Source organism: Bidens hawaiensis, unplaced genomic scaffold (assembly GCF_021521415.1).
Source record: "Bidens hawaiensis isolate Kalapana, Puna unplaced genomic scaffold, B.hawaiensis_p1.1 tig00025760_1, whole genome shotgun sequence".
NCBI classification, from domain to species: Eukaryota; Viridiplantae; Streptophyta; class Magnoliopsida; order Asterales; family Asteraceae; genus Bidens; species Bidens hawaiensis.
This window is the reverse complement of record NW_027505059.1, coordinates 121,963-141,480: the sequence shown is the minus strand read 5'-3', so window position 1 is coordinate 141,480 and position 19,518 is coordinate 121,963. Positions and strand designations below refer to the sequence as shown.

At 34.8% G+C, this 19,518-nt stretch overlaps 2 protein-coding genes across 3 annotated transcripts; both read right to left on the bottom strand.

The window, feature by feature from the left end:
- Nucleotides 1–2,056: 2,056 nt before the first annotated feature.
- On the bottom strand, nucleotides 2,057–6,422 carry LOC143610341 (histone deacetylase 19-like). 2 transcript variants are annotated; one of them, XM_077084843.1, is made up of 8 exons: nucleotides 6,359–6,422; nucleotides 4,773–5,300; nucleotides 3,752–4,192; nucleotides 3,428–3,658; nucleotides 3,271–3,335; nucleotides 3,072–3,135; nucleotides 2,441–2,512; nucleotides 2,057–2,334 (listed from the first exon to the last, which is right to left on the bottom strand). In XM_077084843.1, the coding sequence occupies exons 2-8, from the start codon at nucleotides 5,298–5,300 to the stop codon at nucleotides 2,239–2,241; spliced, it is 1,497 nt and encodes a 498-aa protein (XP_076940958.1). In that variant the 5' UTR covers nucleotides 6,359–6,422; the 3' UTR covers nucleotides 2,057–2,238. The 2 variants fall into 2 exon arrangements, with proteins under 2 accessions (XP_076940958.1, XP_076940959.1); XM_077084844.1 differs by having other exon boundaries at nucleotides 3,274–3,335.
- Nucleotides 6,423–7,436: 1,014 nt separating this feature from the next.
- LOC143610333 (tetratricopeptide repeat protein SKI3-like) lies at nucleotides 7,437–17,742 on the bottom strand. Its single transcript, XM_077084837.1, has 21 exons — nucleotides 17,613–17,742; nucleotides 16,349–16,444; nucleotides 16,059–16,265; nucleotides 15,506–15,628; nucleotides 15,281–15,364; nucleotides 15,134–15,184; nucleotides 14,835–14,927; nucleotides 14,578–14,718; nucleotides 14,413–14,493; nucleotides 13,367–13,614; nucleotides 12,996–13,167; nucleotides 12,733–12,858; nucleotides 12,480–12,527; nucleotides 12,003–12,068; nucleotides 11,713–11,919; nucleotides 10,364–10,789; nucleotides 10,121–10,215; nucleotides 9,797–10,045; nucleotides 8,553–9,178; nucleotides 7,683–7,886; nucleotides 7,437–7,612 (listed from the first exon to the last, which is right to left on the bottom strand). Exons 1-21 carry the CDS (start codon nucleotides 17,613–17,615, stop codon nucleotides 7,437–7,439), a joined length of 3,522 nt encoding a protein of 1,173 aa, XP_076940952.1. The 5' UTR covers nucleotides 17,616–17,742.
- Nucleotides 17,743–19,518: the final 1,776 nt, after the last annotated feature.

Here is a 19,518-nt window from a genome sequence, read left to right as displayed (position 1 = left end):
CGTATTAGTTAATGAAAGATGAATGTGCATTCTTTAAACTTTGGGTTTCATACGGTTAATGGAGCTGACTCTCGGTTATGAATTTATCAGGGTTGGCTCTTGGGTCAACTAAATCAGGCCAAGGCTTTAAAGCTTCAGTTATAGGATCTCCCTCTAAAATATGGGTTATATATATAGGTTTTTGAAAGTGTTTTTTATTTTTTTAATTAGCGACTTACAGATGGGGCCATAAGCTAAGGAGGAGCGCGACATGTTTATTATCACCACATATCATCTATATTCCATAATTTTTGAATACTTTTTAGTGCCATACGCATAAAAAGAAAGAAAAGAAAAGAAAAAAATGTCTCAACATTTTAGTTAGTTTTAGGCTTCCAAATATGTTGAGCAGGCCTTGGAGTTTATATGTATGGAGTTTTATGATATTGGAGTTTATATGTATGGAGTTCTATGATATGTGGTGGAGACGCTAGCTTTAATTTGACATATTAGTAATTGGTCCATAAGGGGTTGACTTGATTGTTAGTTGATGGTTCGTTAGGCTTCACTTCAAGACCCTTTATAATGGTTCATCTTGTTGTTTACAACTCGAGGCTGGGTTAAGGAGGACGAAGAGCTACACAACACCAAAACCACCCTCTGATTAAGTGGTCTTTGTAGTGACATGTAGCGTTTAATAACAACTTGATACAAAACAAGACCTGGAGTTGGTGGACTCACGTCGAGCACCTTAATAAACGTGTTCATAATCATATGATTATTTTCTCTTTTGTTTATTGACATTTTGTTATCTTTTAAAATCATGAAATCATAGATAAGAGTAGATACAAGACCATTGATTATATGTCTATATGAAGTTCATTTTAATTATTTGATGTCAATAAACAGTTTTAATGTGATGTGAAAACAAGTCATATAACACCCCTTTAGACCCCCAAGAGTTGGAATATTTTCCAATGGAGCCTACTAATTACAAGAGTCAATTAGACAAAGTATCAAAATGGGTCATCAAATCTTTGAAAGAAGTTTGAAATTATTTTATCATGACGATTATCAAATATACTCTTATAATCTAGGTCGCTGGACCATAGCATGGTCCATAAAAACTGTATGGCTCGCAAGGCATGTGACGAGGTGCTTTCATCGGGATACTAAACACATTTGGTGATGAACAATGCTAAAACAATGGCTACTGTTGTGATCGGTTAGTACTTAACTCGACAAGGAAGGTATTCATTTAACTCGCTAGCAGACGTCATTGAGAATGTGTGGGCCTTTATGGTCCCTGCACGAGTATAACGAATGGGCCTAATATAAACTAATATATGACAGTAATAACATTAAACAAAACAATCATTGTAGCAATTCCTCATAATTGACCCTGCACAAAATCAAAGTTTGCTTCAATTTCAATTGATCATAATTCATGCAACACTCGATATCACGTGAGCATGGCGGAATAGTGTACATTAAATGGGAGTAATGAAACCGCTAATAATATTAGAGTAATCGGCAGTTTGTCCAAATCTGCGGTTTTAGTACAATAATTTCAAATTTGTGATTTTCGTTCATGTGGTTTCATTTTACTTGCAATTAAACCCGAATTCACTAATCTCGTTAAGTCTGCTCGTTAAACCCAGCGTGTCCTTCACGTGAGAGGCAATTTTGTCCTTTTTCTCTCCAAATAAACCCAACTCCTGATTCACAAGCCCCCTCACATGAGGGGCTGGTTTGTATTTTTAGAAAAAAAAGGGACAAAACTACCCCTCACATGAAGGACATGTTGAAGGATTTAACGACCAAACTTAACCGGATTAGTGAATTCGGGTTTAATTGCAAGTGATATCAAACCACATGGACGAAAATCGCAAATTTGAAACTATTAAACTAAAACTGTAGATTTGACAAACCCCAGGGACGAAAACCGCAGTTCACTGGTTCGATCAAGATGCAATAAGATGTAATCAAAGGGGCGCTATAAAAATTTTGTTTTTATAGTTTGGGACCAAATAAAATATAAATCAACCAAAACACAACATATAAGATAATGTATGCCCAATAAACATAAACTCATTACATTCCCATACATTAACCACTCTATTTTTCGTCATTTGATCATTGTATCCAAACTGTATAACTTACAAACAAAGCCATACATACATAAGTTTTAACGAAACTGAAGTAAAAGGTATACCTGGCATGATAAACAAGGTGACGATTATGATACGATGCGATACATTATAGATTCATATCAGAGACAGGCGGATCTGGCTTGGTTGAGTTTCCTTGTTCTATCTTCACGTCTGCTGCCGGTACTGAACCCGAATTTGAACCCTGACATAATACATGTATACATGTTTTAAAAACTTAAAACCTTAATTACTTATTTATTATTATTATATTATTATTATTATTATTATTTATGAAAGTAGGTTTTTACCTTTAAAGATATTTCAGCAAATGATGCATCCATCTCTCTAGCACTAGCATGCTCACTATCTTTTATATCATCCTGAACACACACAAGAAAGACACGTCAGCATGAAATGATATCAAGGTTTGGATGTTCGTTTAAACAAACGGTTTGTAGAATACACTCAAAAGTAGGCCTGTAAACGAACCGAACGTTTGGCGAACTGTTTGTGACCTGTTCGGTGGGAAGTTCGTTTTTAATAAACGAGCGAACATGAACACACGTTTCGTTTGTTCATTTATGTTTGTGAACGTTCGTTTATTCATGGTCGTTTATGTTTGTTCATAAATGTTCATTTGTGTTTCCTTGTGTTCATTTTAAGTGTGTCCATTTATGTTTGTTTGTGTTCATTTAAGTATGTTCAATTATGTTTGTTTATCTTTGTTCAACTATGTTCGTGAACAGTTCGATTAGATTTTAAATAAACAAACACAAGCATGTTAATTTTTTAAACAAACGAACACAAACACCAAATATTTTTTTGATTAAGTGTTCGTGTTCATGTAAAGTTAAATGAACGAACATGAACGTACCCTTGCTCATGTTCATTCGGTTCATTTGCAGGCCTACTCAAAAGGTTCACAAAAAGTGTGCATACCATTACTACGTCCTTAGACTCGGTATCATGAAGTTCCCTTTTCACACGTCCAACAAGTGACTTACTGCAAAACAAAAAAACACAAATAATAAATGAAGGTAATACAGGTATAAATCAGGAAAAAAAACAATATAATAAAAATGAAAATGAAAAAATATATAAAACTATTTTTTTTTTGGTGAATTTCGAAAGAAGAGACTACCCCTCGTTTTCATCATCGGAATCATCTGATCGTCGATCGTCATCTTCTTGATCTTCATCCGCCTGAATAATAATAAGTTCACTAATGTTAGCTTCTCATGACAGAAAAAAATAATATTTTATCAGTGCCCATTTCGTCTAATTGCCATACAAACCTCAGGGAATTCAGTATCGGGAGGGCGTTCTTGGAATTGCACACTTGGAGCATGTTGAAGCTTAGAAAGATTATCAAGAAGCTTTGATCTTATTTCATCCAAGAGCTGACGCGAGTTCTTATTTTCCATATTACTAGGAGCCACGTGAAGCGTATAATCAGGTCCAAAATACTCATAATACTCATGTTGAGGCATTTTATCTTCTAACTCAACTCCAAGTGCAACTCCAGTCTGCACAAATAAACAAACAATCCATTATTAGTTTATTACAACTGCTTATCTAATAATCACAATCACTTAAAACCAAAGTAAATTAATAATCACCTCGTAGCACCAGCATCGAGCAACGTTTCGAATCGTATAGCCTCCACCGCCGAGCAACAACAAGGGCACGTTAAAAGATCTCATATATCTCACACATTCAGCATGACCTTTAATAGATAGATTAAAACAGCCTAATCTGTCTCCCGATAAAGAATCCGCACCACATTGCAACACAACCGCACCGGGCCTATAAACTTCCATAACTTTACCAATTATTGGCTTAAATAACGACTGATAACTTTCGTCGTCAATCCCATCATCAAGAGGGACATTTAGGGAATAATACTTTCCTTTTGAATATCCAATGTCTCTTATATCCCCTGTTCCAGGGAAATAATCTCCAAATTTGTGAAACGACACGGTCATGACACGATCGGTTGTGTAAAACGCTTCCTCCACTCCGTCACCATGATGAATGTCAATGTCTACATATAGCACACGCTGCACCAAATAAACATATTTCCAAGTCAGCAACAGGTCAAATTTCAATGACAACGGGCCAAAAGTAATAATACTTTTAAATTTTAATTTTGTCACGTCTAGAGATATAAATATACAAGTATGCCCCCAAAATCTACTCAAAATGATTGTCATAACAAAATGAGTAGATCTAGGGGCATTTCCGTTATTTTACGGTGACAAAAGCTTTAAATTTAGAAACATTTTTCTGGCAAGTTTATTGTCAGAATCAGAACAAAAGAAATCAAACTAGTGGCCTCTATAATTATTTTAATATTTGGATGACATTAGTAAAAATTGTATTAAAAAGAAATGTCTTATTATTTTAACAATAAAGTTTTCATAATCATATTAAATACAACAATTGTGCACATAACAAAGCAACTGCATTTACTCACAGTATTTCAAACCATTTGTGTGTTATATGAAAAAAGATTAATAAAAACCCAAAATTTTCTTAAAAGTTGAAACTCTGATATACCAATTTGTTATCTAAAACAGACAAACAAATGAACATATGTGTGTGTGTGTATCAAAGTTGTAATGCTAACGGTTAACTAACCTGATGCACTTTCAGAAGCTCAAGAATTGACAACACGATATCATTAACATAACAGAAACCAGACGCTTCACATTTCTTAGCATGATGCAGCCCACCAGCCCAGTTTATAGCAATATCACAATAGTCATGGTTCAACTTAACTGCACCACCAACCGAACCGCCTGCATACGTCTGACAAAACGAGTACAGACCATCAAACACAGGGCAATCTTCACCAACATTAAACCGTTTCAACTGTCTCAACTGATCTTGCTGTGTTTCTGGAGTAATGCCTCTTAAAAAGGAAACATAATCATCAGCATGAAACCTGCATAGATCTTTGTCCCGAGCAGGAACAGGCTTTACTACATGCATGTTTTGTAGTAAACCGTAGTGAGCTAAAAGCGCGTGTGTCATGCGAATTCTGTGTGGCTTCATTGGGTGACCTTGTCCATAATAGTAATTTCCGACTTCCGTATCATAAAAGTAGTACACTTTTCTTTTTGATCCATCTGGTCCAGATGCTAATGAATTGCCTCCAGTTTCCATCTAAATAAACAGAACAGCGCATAATCAAGTTATCTTGCTTATGAAAACCTTTATTGTGTAACAAAAACACCAAAAAACTCTAGCATACACTGTCAGACAACAAGCCCCAAATAATCAAGCCAAGGATTGTATGAAAGTAACTAGGGCTGTAAACGGACCAACATTCAGCAAACTGTTCAACAGGAAGTTCGTTTATGTTCGTTTGTTTCAAAAATCAACGAACATGAACAAGGAATTTTGATTCGATTAACTAAATGAACAAACACGAACAAGGAATTTTGATTTGATTAACTAAATGAATGAACACGAGCAAAGGTCATGCTCGTTCTATTCTGTTCATTAACGTTTGATAACGTGTTTGTTTAATACTTTTTATTGACGTTTCTAACCTTATCGTATAGATTTAAACAAAATTATTAGCTATAAAACAAAAAAAAAACATATGAGTACTGTGTGATTACTTTATGTAAAATTATCATATAAATATAAAAGCTAAAAAAAATGGTAGTCGGACCGAACCACCACCACTGTGACCGAGTCACTGACCATTCTCAGTTAGTCAAATCAAATAAAACACTGTTTCCATTCATTCATTTGCGCTCGTAAACCGTAGCCAAACAACAAATTGCATCCAATTAGCTGTCCGATAAAAGCTTAACAAACAAACACGAACAATGCTTCGATTCGGTTCGGCTCGTTTACAACCTAAATGTTTGAACCACGAACCGGAACCCTAGAAACCTTCAATCAGTAACTCATTTGTTCATGTAGATCTTAATAATTTCAAACTAAAATCATCAATAACCTAATCTAACCTAACATAACACGTATCTCTTAATGCAGCACGTAACACTTTAGAAACTAATAATCGCACAGCATGATTATAACTAACCTACCTACCTAAGGTTTAATAATAACAAAAGCATAATTCACATCATCATGATTAATTAATTAATTAATTAATAAGAAATAGTTAATAGGTATAAAAGGTAAACAATAGATACCTGTAGCTAGAACTGTTAATTAGTGAATTTTGTAGTGAATAGGTTTAATAATACCTGCAACTGCAATGACGAATGAAGATATTATTATTATTAGAAGAAGAAGAATCGAGAAGGATCCGGTGACTATAACAATAACACTACTTGTTATGTGTTGTGTAATGTGTTTGAAGGTTGATGATGGATGGAATTGAGTATTTATTGTAGCGGTTGGGTTTATTTTAGGGGCGATTTGGACCCACCGGCCCAAAGATTTTGGACTTAAATCAGGGTTGAGTAAGGCCCAAGGGTTATAAAATACGGGTTTAACGGGTTATAAACAGGTTAGTGGATCATCAACCTATTTACATGACTAGGTTGATGGCAAACCGACCCGAACCGGTTTGATAGGGAAACCGGGTTCAGGTCGGTTTGCCATCAACCTAGTCAAGTAAATAGGTCGATGATCCACTATCGGGAAACCGGTTTCTGGTCGGTTTCTAGATTTCAAATCAAATTTTAATTGAAATCCAGTCAAATCTCAGCTCCCAAACTTCAAGAACGCATAATAAGTTAGGGTCTTAACCGGCGAAAATAACCTCATCATCAATGTCGTAGATGTCGGTAGGATACATGAAGTTCAAAATACATTTCCCGAATAACTTCGGTGGCCCACCACGACTGCATGATCATCAGATTTACTCTGTGGCCGTTCACATCTCATTCAATCCGAGAACCCATCCCCAAAATCAGAAATTCATTTTCCTGCTTCTAAAAATCGTTCGGTTTTCGTTTTCTTACTTTAATTTGTTTGGATTTACCGTTTAGGCTTGAACTTTTTTCATTAAAAATAAAAACGGACTCGTAATATATTTGAGTTGAAATATTTGGGTTATACTATTTAAAAAACCCTTATAAACTACATAAAAACTCAAAATCATAAAAGAAAACCGCTTTGAAATTTTTAGTTTTTACGAAAACATAAAACCAAACTGATGAAGAGATCCTACATGTACTAATAAGTAATAACCAAATCCAAGCACCTGCTTAACCGTTCAAATTATCTTTTTTTCTAAACTCAAATATCAAAGTTTGGGTTTTACACTTAACAAATAACATAACAAATACAGTATTCCTTTAAAATCTAACTCAATAATTACAAATTCTGTAAAGCTTTCCAATATCTCGAACAAGACGGATTCAGGTGAATCGCTTGAAGAATCCATCTTAACGGGTTTTTCTGATACTGTTTTGTTCTTGATGAATTCATACCGCCATCCAACGGTCCTAAAAGCAAATGCATTTGAAGAAAGATCTCACTCGGCCTCATCTCTGCACACACGTCATCAACATTTATAAGAACGAAAAGAAACAAAAGAAAACGGATTTAAAAAAGTCAAACCTGGAGGCCATGTTGACCATTCAAGCTGAAGGTACCGTTCCCATTGATCTTTGTATCCTAGACTCGCTTCGGCTTGTGCTAGCAACAGTTGCAAGATAGGTAAGCGGGCCCCACACATGTCGTTAGCTTTCTTTAAACTCCCGGTTGCAAGAAGCAAGTAGTCTGAATTGCATTGTTGTCTAGCAAGTTCCATACATACGGCACCTGCATCCAACCATGATATTATGATGAGATGGCAATTTCAAGCTTATGAACGGGTCAATTCAGGTCATAATGTACCCTTAACGGGTCAAACAGGTGAGACTGAGAAATATAATTATCATTAACAGGTCAAACTGTTGTAATTGTTTATTGAAATACTATAACTGCTGTTATCGAATTTGACAAACTAATAAAACAAAAACGAAAAAAAAGCGTTTAAATTTAATTCAACCTAATCCGCCGTACAAAGGAACCACATGCTTTTACCCATACCCATTTTGACATGTGCCCGCTTTGACCCAGTGGGTTGCTCAAAAAGCTGGCGGCTCTGAGCTCGCTCGAAAGAAGCTTGTTTGAGGTTCGTAAATGAGCCAAGCCAACCAGAAATGGCACCTTTAAATTAAAAATTTTAATAGATACAATAATAATAATATAATAACAAAAGTATTGAAAAAAAAACAAAAATAATGCATATGATATATTATATGCATTATGTGTATGCGAAAAAATTATCTTTTTTGTCTACCATATATCAATGTATAAAATAGTAAAATTTAATGAGCCGACTCGAGTTTTTTACGAGCCGAGCCAGCTTGTTTAACTTTGAGCTCTAGTTGGCTTGGCTCGTTACAGCCCAATGCCCAACCCACTGTCAGTGATGAGACATACCATGACACAGAAACAGACAGCTTTCAGAACCATTTAACGAACACGCTTGTGCAAGCAGCTCTTCTGCACCGACAAAATCTCGATTCCAAACAGCAATCAAACCCTGAACTAATTTCAATACTGCCATCCAAACATTCCAAGAATATTTGATATCCTTTGAACATTCCTCGAACTTCAATTCAATTAAACACCCATTTGCTTCTACTAGCCCATACCAACTTTCAATATATTTCAACCCAATCAAACCGATATGATAATCAGTTTTCAGATTCAAACATCTTGTGTACTCTCCAAGTACACCAGCCCGGTTACTTTCAACAGCATAGGCCCGGCATAACAGCAAGTGTGCAAAGAAAAGATACCCCCCAGAGACGGGAATCTTCGAGGCGCTTTTAGCATGATTTATGCAGCCAGTAATGTTACCACTTTGGAGATTTATTTCAGAAGCACAAATTAGAAGCTGGAATCTTTGGTAGTGATGGGATTCGTCTGAAATGGCCAGGCTCGTTAATCTTTCGAGTCCTGTGCGTATATGTTGAGGGTATCTTTCTTCACGGGCCTTCTGCATATAGTTGAGAATTAATAGGTATCTTGCGTTTCTGTTCCATGGTTCTTGATGATACCACCTGTCACAAATTAACAGACAAATTAAAGGCGATATTATAAAAGTATAATTGGAAGGAAATAATAAATGAAAGGCTATATAAATGAGTTAGTTAATGGGTTAATTTTGGTACGGGTGGAAACACATTGGGTCGGTTGGCTCACAAACATTAATTTATAAATTCTAAAATATAAATTAGCAATGCACTTCATATATATACAAAGAAAGAAAACTGTTGAATAAAAACATATGGACATTTTCTGAATTTGTTTAGAAGTCCCCGGACATTTATTTTCACATTATTAACTCTCTCGACTTTCAAACCGACCCATTTGGCCAGTTTCCTATAAAAGCTATAATTTGACCCATTTTGAGATAAAAACATAGCCCAAATCAACCCATACACAACTGGATCAAAACTGCCACCTTAAACAGTTCACAAAAAGTAGGTACTCTCTTGCTTTTGAGATTTAATGGACTAGCATCATGGCTTAACTTAGATCTTTTTCTTTTTAAAGATTCCAAAACGATACTGAAGTCGAAAAGTAGTCCCTTTGATCTCTAAACTTTAGACTTTAGAGTATTACCATTTTCATGTAAGATTTCATAATAAACAAATATGTAATAAACTATATCACACCTTTGCAGCAGTTTAAGTGACCTGTGCTGATGCGGTGATTGGTCTTCACAGGTAGGAAAAGAGTATTTATGATTTAAACTCCCTGTCGTATAGCAAGCAACCGCACTTGCACCAAGAATTTCAGGTGCGCGCTTTAAACCTTCTTCTTTCGGACACTCTGCTGTGGTGCACCTCACAGTAAAGCATCTAGTAGACAAATGAGTATCTTTCCGTTCATTACTAGATACTAATAAATATCCGAGAAAATTCCTGTTTGGCAACAATTATATAACAAACTATTTCAGAACATATTATTCAACAAATGAACTAAGTAATATGATTTACCTTAGCATATAACTGTTAGGGTATTTATGGAGAGTCTTTTTAAGGTGGTATATTCCATTCTGAATCCCCAAGCAACCCTCTGAGCTATCTTTTACCTGCAAGAAAATAAATTGAACATTCATTGATTGCCTCAAGTTTGAAATATTAAACCTTGGTCAATGGATCAATTTGTGCTGCACTTTATCAACCTCCTAAATTGTTTTATTCATAGATGTTAACGAGTATTAAAATAATGATACGTACCAATTTACTAAGCGTTATCAGAAAATGCATTCCAGTAATTTGATCCTGGCTTAATAGTGAAGATCGACTACTTGAAACAACTGCTTCAAGCTGATTGCTTTGATCCAGAATATGAATAGCAGATACCACAAAACTAACTTTGGAACTTTCAAACAAATTCTTGGGCATTTTGAGAATGCTTGTAATAACTGATTCTCGCCCAGAAATATAATAAAGGAATCTACATATAAAAGTTATGGATGCAGAAGCCAGGTTTGGTTCTAATGACTTAACGCGTGCAGCTAAAATCCTCACTACAGACAAAGCCTGATCCTTTTTGCCAAGTTGCCATGAAGATAAAGCATATATATGCAAACCTTCCCAATCAAGAACACCTTTCTTCTTTAATTCTTCACATTCTTGTACTGCTTCATTAGCTATACCGGCCTGAATCAATGTCAAATAAAGTTTTCTATAACCTCACAAATCGAGTTTTATCTGCTAGGGGAGTAAGGGTGTGAATTTATGGCACGACACAAACCTAACATGAAATTCGCAGGTTTGGGTTTAGTCTAACAGGTTCGGGTCAGTCTTGGATCAAACCCGAAAACACGTTTAGTTAAGCGTCTTGTGTTTGTGTCGAACCCGACAGGTTCGCGGGTTGACCCTTTTATTATTATTATTTTTTCTAAAATGTATTTATGAAGTAACTTAAACTATTTGGGTGTTTTTATGCCAAAAGTTAAAAGTTTAATAATGCATTGGCATATTTTAAACATAATTGCCTTAAAAAGAATAAAAATAACATGTAAATTTAGAATTTTAAAGTATTAATATGCAAAAAAAACTAATAAAATTCCCTTTTCGTGTTAAACGGATCGTGTGTGTGTGGTGAATATATGCGCCGTGTTCGGGTTCATGTGTGTGACGAATTTCAAGTTCGTGTCATGTTCAGGTTCGTGTTTGGTTGGGCCGGCCAACCAGCAAACACGACCCGTATAAGTTGATCTTTTCCAGCCCAATTCATCCACTAATAATATTAATAAAGTTCATAATGATAGCTGTAATAAGATAACAATAATAAGAATAGATTAACTTATCATACAATGGTTTTTCAAATAATAACAATAATCTGTTTAAGGGTATTTTTGTCATTATTTTTAAAAAACCAATGAAACCCCACATATTTCTATATTTGGTGATTAACGCTTTAGAAAATAGTGTTTGTGGGTCAACAGAACCCAACTAGTATTAAAAAGGCAACCCATTTCAACCCAAATCTAATTTGACACGCAATCAAACCCACCCATCATGCCACAACTAGTTAACAATTGAAGGAGAGAAAAAAAAAAGGCAAAATTAATAATTACCTTACAGTATGCCCTCGTCAAGTTAATTGAAATATCAAGAAGTTTTTCAGTGTCACCAGAAGAAATGTTGACTGCACAACGTGCTAGCCTAAAAGAGGTAATGGCAGAGAGATAATCACCTCTCGCCTCACAAACAAGCCCTAAAAGATTGTGGGCTTCAGGATATTGTGGTGCATGATGCAAAGCCTGACGTATGGGCCCAAATACCTGTAAAAATTGATGAAATATGTATTAACTTAATAACTTTTAGTGTGATTGTGAATTTGATCATAATGAGAGTTGACTGGTACCTCTGAAGATGAAAGTTGACCAGAAAGCAGAGCAAGTTTTGCAAGACCCATTTGAAATTCTGGAAGCTGGACAGAAATTGTGTTGTAAGTACAACTCTGATACACATGAGTACTAGAGGTGGCAATTTCGATCCATTTCTATAAATGGGTCGGTTTGGTTTTGTTTCATCTCAAACGAGTTAAACCCAAAAAAAAATTGCTATAAGAGAAACCGGAACGAGTTGAAAGTAGCTGAATGACTATTTTTAATGCATTCAACCTCATAAATTATTTTTGTTCAAAGAGTTATATTCGTATTTTTATAATAATTTTCTTTTATCCAAGCTAGCACAATATTAATTTGCAAAAAAATAGGCAAAAAGTGTTTTTGGATCCACCTAACTTGACCAACCCATTTTGAACCATACTTAAAATGACCTATTTTGACCCATTACTGTCAGAAGCAATATAGAAGACAAATAGAGAGAGAAAGAGTACTGGTAGTATCTGCACAGCCCGCAAACAGCAATCATAAGCTTCATCTGGCTTAAGCGCCCTGAATAAAAAAAAAGCTTAATTAAATTAAAAAATGCTACACTTACAGAAAAATTTTTTACAGGCGATCTTCATCTTTATGTATTTATCATATACCAATGTGACAAATTCAATTATATTTTGTCTCTGTAACTCTATAGTAATACAGGTGAAAAGCATAATACGTATATTCACACAAATCTTAAAAAAAATAAACATAAACTTTCCTAAAGGACATATCAGCAGACATGCCAGCCCATGGTAATGCAAGAGAAGGATCAATACTCCTGGCCCGATCAAACGCTTGTTGGGCCAAATTCTTTTCATTTTGTTTTCTGTAAAGCTGTAAAAGTCAACATTTAGCCCTAACTTAGTCAACGATACCAAATATACTATGCTACTTATTTCTGTCTCTAAAAAAAGACAACTCCAAAAATGAAAAACTCATTTTCAAAAATTTTGATTAAACACAAAAAATACCATGCCAAGATTTGCCCATGCAACAGCTAATGACACATCCAACTGCAACGACCTGATAAAAGCATGCTGTTTCACCTCCACATGATGTGATAAGCATCCCAATGCAACCCAGAACTCATTATTGCAACTCTCAAGTAATAATCCACCTAGAATCATTTTCTCAGGCAACTCCCTGCACACAAAAAGAAAGTGTAAGTTTAAGCGGTCCAATATGTGTCTACTTTCAAACATGATAGATTCAGTTTAACTAATGTTCCATTTCACCTTGATTATCACTAAATCTTAAAAAACTTCCATGAATTGGCATCTTATAATCATTCTCCTAATGAAAACTACATTAGATGTACATATCTTAAAGTAAAAGCATTTACCTTTGGATTAGATCATGTTTCTGAGCATCCTTAAACGAGTTTATGACATCTATAGTGATAGCAATATCTGTGTAGATATTAGCTTGCCATGGAGCCAAACGCAGAGATTGTTGATAGGAGTGTTTGGCGCTCAGTGCAGCTGATAAGCAGGAGTTTTTCCATATAATTATTGAAGCAGACAACGCTTTTTTATCTGTTTCTAAGGCTGGGTTTTCATCCATCCATGGGTAACACTTCGCATATGAAATCTGAGAGAAAAGATCAAACCAAATTTAACATTTAACTTTCATAATGAGACTAAAACTAGAAAAAGAGTAAATATTTAGAATCAATATGATCATTTATGGTAGGTTGGATGGGTTGGTTATGGGTCAACACAGGTCTGTGCGGATCAAGACGGTTCACGTGCAGCTGTATGGACTCGAAACACCTTTTTTCAGTTCTCATAATTCTTATGAAGGATAAAGTATGTGTAGGTCACCCAGGTCCAAAGTGTTCAACTTATTTCATCAAGGCTACTCTTATATTGAAACTGCTTTATAGATTGACAAAAGGTATTTTATCTTTATAAAATTTGTATAGCCATCTTTGTCATTAGGCATGTTGAAGGGATTTAGTATGTTATGTACATTAAGAATACACATTGGTCAACTTCAACCTGTTCAACGCATTTCCTTTTCAGCTAATTTTACCCATATGATACGACATAAATAAGATATAACCCGAATTTACCCGGTCATAAGTAAATGAGTCAAAATTGCCACCTCTACTAGAAACATATAAAAAGAACAAAAGATCTTTGTTTGTATATTTATACTCTTGAATATATGGATGGAAAAAAATAAGAAAACGTTATGTGAGGGTATAGTGGTAAAATGGCATGTGTGTTCTGTATCAGTGTATGAAGCGATATATGAGTGTATATGAATCACAGTATCACTTCCCATTGCATTTACTAAAGAAAACAAGTTAACTTTATCATGTTCAAGAATCAAATGGTAATAAAAAAATAAGCACAATCCTAACAGTTCTTAATATAGGTGTACCTGAATATCACCATGCAGCTTCCACATGCATGAAATATTTTTGCCCAAATATGTACCAGCCTTCACAACTTTTGATGCCTCCTACAAATTTATAAACAATTCAAAGAGGCTTTTTAGGTGTTGGATAAAATTTCATATTAAGTACCATTTTAGAATTCAACATACCTCTAATATTGAAGCTCCCCATCTAAATGCACCTGAACTTATGCATTCCTTTGATAACTCAAGAAGTGCGCATCCAAGTCCATAGTGTGCAGCTAAATTTTCAGGTGATATTTGTAAAGCTTGTTGAAACAACTCAACTCCCTAAAATAAACAGCAAATGAGTGTCAAAACACAAATCCAAACATGCTCATTAGATAAAAACATTTGTAGAATGATCGAAAAATGTTTGGTTGCAATTACATATGGCAAAAGATTACCTTTCTATGTGAACCGATCATCATGAAGACATATCCACTCTCAACCAATGAAAACACGCGTGACTCCTCCAACTCGATAGCTCGGCCATATGACTATTGAATAACAATAAATGTATAATTCAATTCCAAAGATTAGATACCATATTGCGACAAATATGATCTCCTCTTTATCAATATAGAAATCATACAAACATGAAACAGGAATTCATTGTTTCCAGGTTTTTCCAAATATAAACCATCAACTCTTTTCAAAAGATATGTCCAAGATAATATACAAATTCATAGTGCACAAATAGTACCTTAATAGCAGCTGTGAACATGCTTAATCGTTGATAAGCAAGACCTAAAGCCTAAAAGGTAAAAGAAGAGAAAAATGAGGAACTAATATGAGTACACACCAAAAGTAAGAAGACATAATAAAAACTTCTGAAAGTGAGAGTATCGACCTCCCATAAATCAGCAGATGTAGGATATCCTCTGATGGCCTGCTGAAGACTTTGAACTGCTTCCGACCATTTCTTCTGATGAACCTGCAAAAGTAATTTATATTTTATCTATAATACAATTATTTACAATATTGTTGCTTTGGGTAAACGTTATGTATATCTAAGAGTCCAAGCCTAAGTTTAAATCTATAAAAGGAAAAATAGAAGCAGTAAAAAAGAAAGAACCTGTAGAAAACCTAGCCTACGAAATGCCCAAAATGCCCTTGGAGATTTCCCTGAAGCTTCATGACAGACAGCAACCTCCAAACTCTCTTTTCCATCTTTATCCAACAAATCACACAACGATTCCTGCAAACCCGACACAACGGGAAAAACAACTGAGAAATAGGATACTGGGCTTATTGGTTCCTATTAACTACAAAAGACATCATTTACAGGCAATGGAAATCCATGTAAGGTATAACATTAAACCTTGCAGACAAAATTTGTTTTCGGTTATCTTTACTTATTTCATTTGACCTGTTATAGGAAAAAAAGCCCTCGTTTGACACGTTCCTATACAAATGATTAAAACTGCCACTAGATTATTGCCAAATCCTAGTTATCATAATGAGCAATTAAGTCCAGAAACAATCAGCTTGGATTGAAACACTTCCCAACAATAAAGCATAATTACACAAGTACACGATGCTGCTATCAGAATATAAAATTAAGAAGACATAAATAAATCAAGTTTAACATACACAAAAGAAGTAAAAAAGTAAAGAATGAGACTAACCCCTGATTCAGAGTCTTGAGGAGAGAGAGTAACAGCTCTCTGATAACACTTGAGAGCCCTTTGAGTATCAACTGAAACTTTGCTATAATAATGACCCAAATACCTAAAAGCATTTGCATCTTGCGGGTTGAGCTTTGCTGCAATCACAAAATGTTCTGCTGCCTTTTGCTTGGATTCTTCTCCAATCCGATCCCATAAGAACAAACCCTGAAATCATTCAAAAAACATGCATTTATCAAATAAGATCACATAACTAAGTTATAATCTAGGGAGGTTAAAGAAAATGTTACCAGATTAAAATGGGCCGACGGGTCATCTGGATTGATGGTTACAGCTTCACTTAACTTCATGAAAACAGAGTCATTTTGACTGTCCTTTTCAGCATCCTAAACATAATAATTGAGAAAATATGAAATCGAATATTATAACCACACATCTTAATTTGACAAATCTTGTGGAAATTCTACACATTCATCCCCTTTCATCGGTCGATTCATTCGAAGACGTACCACATGACATAAATAACAAATTGTATCAAGTTATCTAAACTATAATACATTTGAGGAGAATGGGATTGTGTTTTTACTTTAATTTTAAAGAGTTTAAGAGGGCAAATTGTCTTTTATGCATTTGACTACCTTATTATCTTTTACAAGCATGCCAATTATGTGATTATATACAAACAAAAAGTAACTGTATAATATTGATTATAAATACCATAAATCAATTAGACTACAACTTTTTTTTTAAGTAAATCATTGATCATCTCATTAAAATCAAAACGACTACAACTTCAATTTGTAGTTATTACAATTAACCACAAAATTCCTTTAAATCTCATTATGTAAACAATCAATTTCCTGTTTAACAAAATTCTCAAAATCGTTTTTATTTTATACGATTTCAATCTACTTTATTTTGTAAACTTTTATTAAACCTTCAAATCTATAAGAGATACTTTACTAGTGTATGTGTTAGTGTGTTGTGTTCCCCACCGCATCACGCAGGCGCCCCAAAACAAATAGTTAATATTGGGCCGAGAATTTGAACCTGAATGTTTTAGGTTTACAGCTTGAGAGGCACATGAAGAGGTATACAGCACTATGATTATTGACACTTTTGAATTTTGACTTTTGATATTACTATTATTCTATTAATATTATATATGTTACCGATATCTCATTGTGGTAGCCGATATCTCAAATATCGGTCCAACACCGATATTCAAACATAATGCAGTTAACCATATGTGAATTCAATTGCTCCAATACTCAAATACAATTAAGAACAGACAGTTAAGTTATTAAAAATTTAAAACAGTCAGGCATCAACTAGAGCAACATGAATACAGCAATTAAAATAATATTATTAGGGTTTCAAAGTCAAAATGACCTAATTCTCTTAAACTTTCATCACCTACGACTTTTTAACCTAATTCTCTCTTATTTACACAATAATAATAATACTAATAATAATTGAAAACATTGATTTAATAATGCTGACAAATTAATTAATTAACTAATTAATTTAATTAATTCAGAGTTCGAGAGTTACCATTCAGAATTTTAGGACTTCAATCGAGTGTACGACAGCGACGGAAACGATGCGAATATGCTGCGACGTTGTGGCGGAGATGCGACGGACGACGGCGGTGAGCTGCGGCGGAGATGTGACGGTTACGGAGCGAAGAGACGTTTTGAATGTTTGACTGACTCTTTGACCGTTTTTGAGACTGAGGTTAAGTGTCGACACGTGTGCTTTTATTCATAAATTACACGTTACTGTTGTGTTACAGCGTAAACATTTCTATCTGGTTAGTTATAAATAAGTCTTTCACTCAGACAAATGTAACGAAACGAAAAATGTTTCGCGTTTCTTGAATTGTTGTAATGCTTAAGCGTTAATCGAATGGCAATTGGATATTGGTTTTTATATAAGTGAGTCAAGTCACCCTAGCTGAGTTGGGTGTTACGATACGCTGGTAACGAATCAGAATAAATTTGATACGCGTTAGTAGGGGTGTTTGTGGTCCGGTTTTCGCGGTTTTTAAGTCAAACCATGAACCAAACCGTTAGTAACGGTTTTTGATTTTCGTAAACCAAAACCGAATCGTTGAACTCTTAAACCGAACCGCTAATAACGGTTTGGTTTGGTTTGGTTTGGTCTTGTTCAGTCTTTATATGATATGTCAAATATAATTCATGATATGTAAATGTTGTACAAATCACAATAATTTATATAATTTAACAAACAACTTATTTTAACCTTTTAAAGATCTCATTAAGAAAATAAAAAGCCAATTAAAATTTATTGCATTTTTTATTTGGGCTTAGCCTACTTTTGTTTTGTTTATTATTAATATCTGTCAATATTTTAGTAGTGTATATGTATATACACATGTATATTATGAAATATTTAAAAAATACATATAAATAAATTATACGGTCCGGTCTGGTTTGATGTTGTTAGTTTTCGGTTCAAACCGTAAACCAAACCATTCACTACGGTTTGGAAATTTTCAAACCAACCGAGAGTACGTATAGGAAAAAAACCAACCGCGAAACCGAACCGATGGCCGATTTGGGCGATTTCACGGTTTCGAACCGAACCATGAACACCCATACGCGTTAGAAAGTGTTAAGTACATACTTGTTTCGATATCTAGTGTTACTAAGTAGGCAGCGTCCCTGGGGTCCAAGGCATCGAGCCACTTGAGAGGGTTGCTAGAAATTGCTTTTGGTCTACCTAGTTGGTAGACACATTAATAGGAAGTGATCCTTCTAACGGAACTAGTCAATCAACATGAACTCGTTCATGACTATGAGGATGAGCGATTATCAGCAAACATTTAATGGAAAACAAGCGTGTGATCAAGATTAAGCTAATGTCAGTCACTAATAACAAAAGCAAATCATCAATAATAATAAAGTAGTACCCACGGACACGGCAACCAACAATCATAATTAACACCATCGGCCTTTTTAACCACACTCTTTCATGAAGCAATGTGATGGCTCTCAACCTATAAAATGAAATCTTTGGCTGGGATTGGGTACTATTTTCACAGCGTAACCATAGATATTAGATACACCCTATTGTTTTTTTTTTTAATCTGATTTGAGACTTCAGTTTACAAGCGTTACACCGTTTGAAAGATTTCTAGGACATTACCTACCATATACACTACACGTTACACAAATCATGGAACAAGTATTTTGAATCATGTTTTTGTTAGTGAACTCCCGTTTACTTGTAGTTGTGCTATTGAAATCTTACTAAGAATCTAGGTTCATCCCTCTTAACCTCGGAAAAAATAAACTCCCTTGGCCTCGGCCTAAACTTTTCAAATTTCCGGTCCTGGTCGGGTTGGGTTTCTGTTGGATTGGTCCGGTTAATACAAGAAGATGAGCCCCGATTGAGTCATTGTAAGTTTGTAACAACGTGGACGTGGTTGTGGATA

What these genes read in the sequence shown, in the direction of transcription:
- LOC143610341 (XM_077084843.1), bottom strand. Translation starts at nt 5,300, where the DNA reads ATGGAAACTGGAGGCAATTCATTAGCATCTGGACCAGATGGATCAAAA. An exon ending in CCGATACTGAATTCCCTGAG is followed by an intron (nt 3,336 to 3,427) that starts GTTTGTATGGCA and finishes ATTATTATTCAG; the next exon opens with GCGGATGAAGATCAAGAAGA. An exon ending in GATGATGAAAACGAGGGGTA is followed by an intron (nt 3,136 to 3,270) that starts GTCTCTTCTTTC and finishes TTTGTTTTGCAG; the next exon opens with TAAGTCACTTGTTGGACGTG.
- LOC143610333 (XM_077084837.1), bottom strand. An exon ending in TGATAACGCTTAGTAAATTG is followed by an intron (nt 10,216 to 10,363) that starts GTACGTATCATT and finishes ATTTTCTTGCAG; the next exon opens with GTAAAAGATAGCTCAGAGGG. An exon ending in CCTAACAGTTATATGCTAAG is followed by an intron (nt 10,046 to 10,120) that starts GTAAATCATATT and finishes GTTGCCAAACAG; the next exon opens with GAATTTTCTCGGATATTTAT.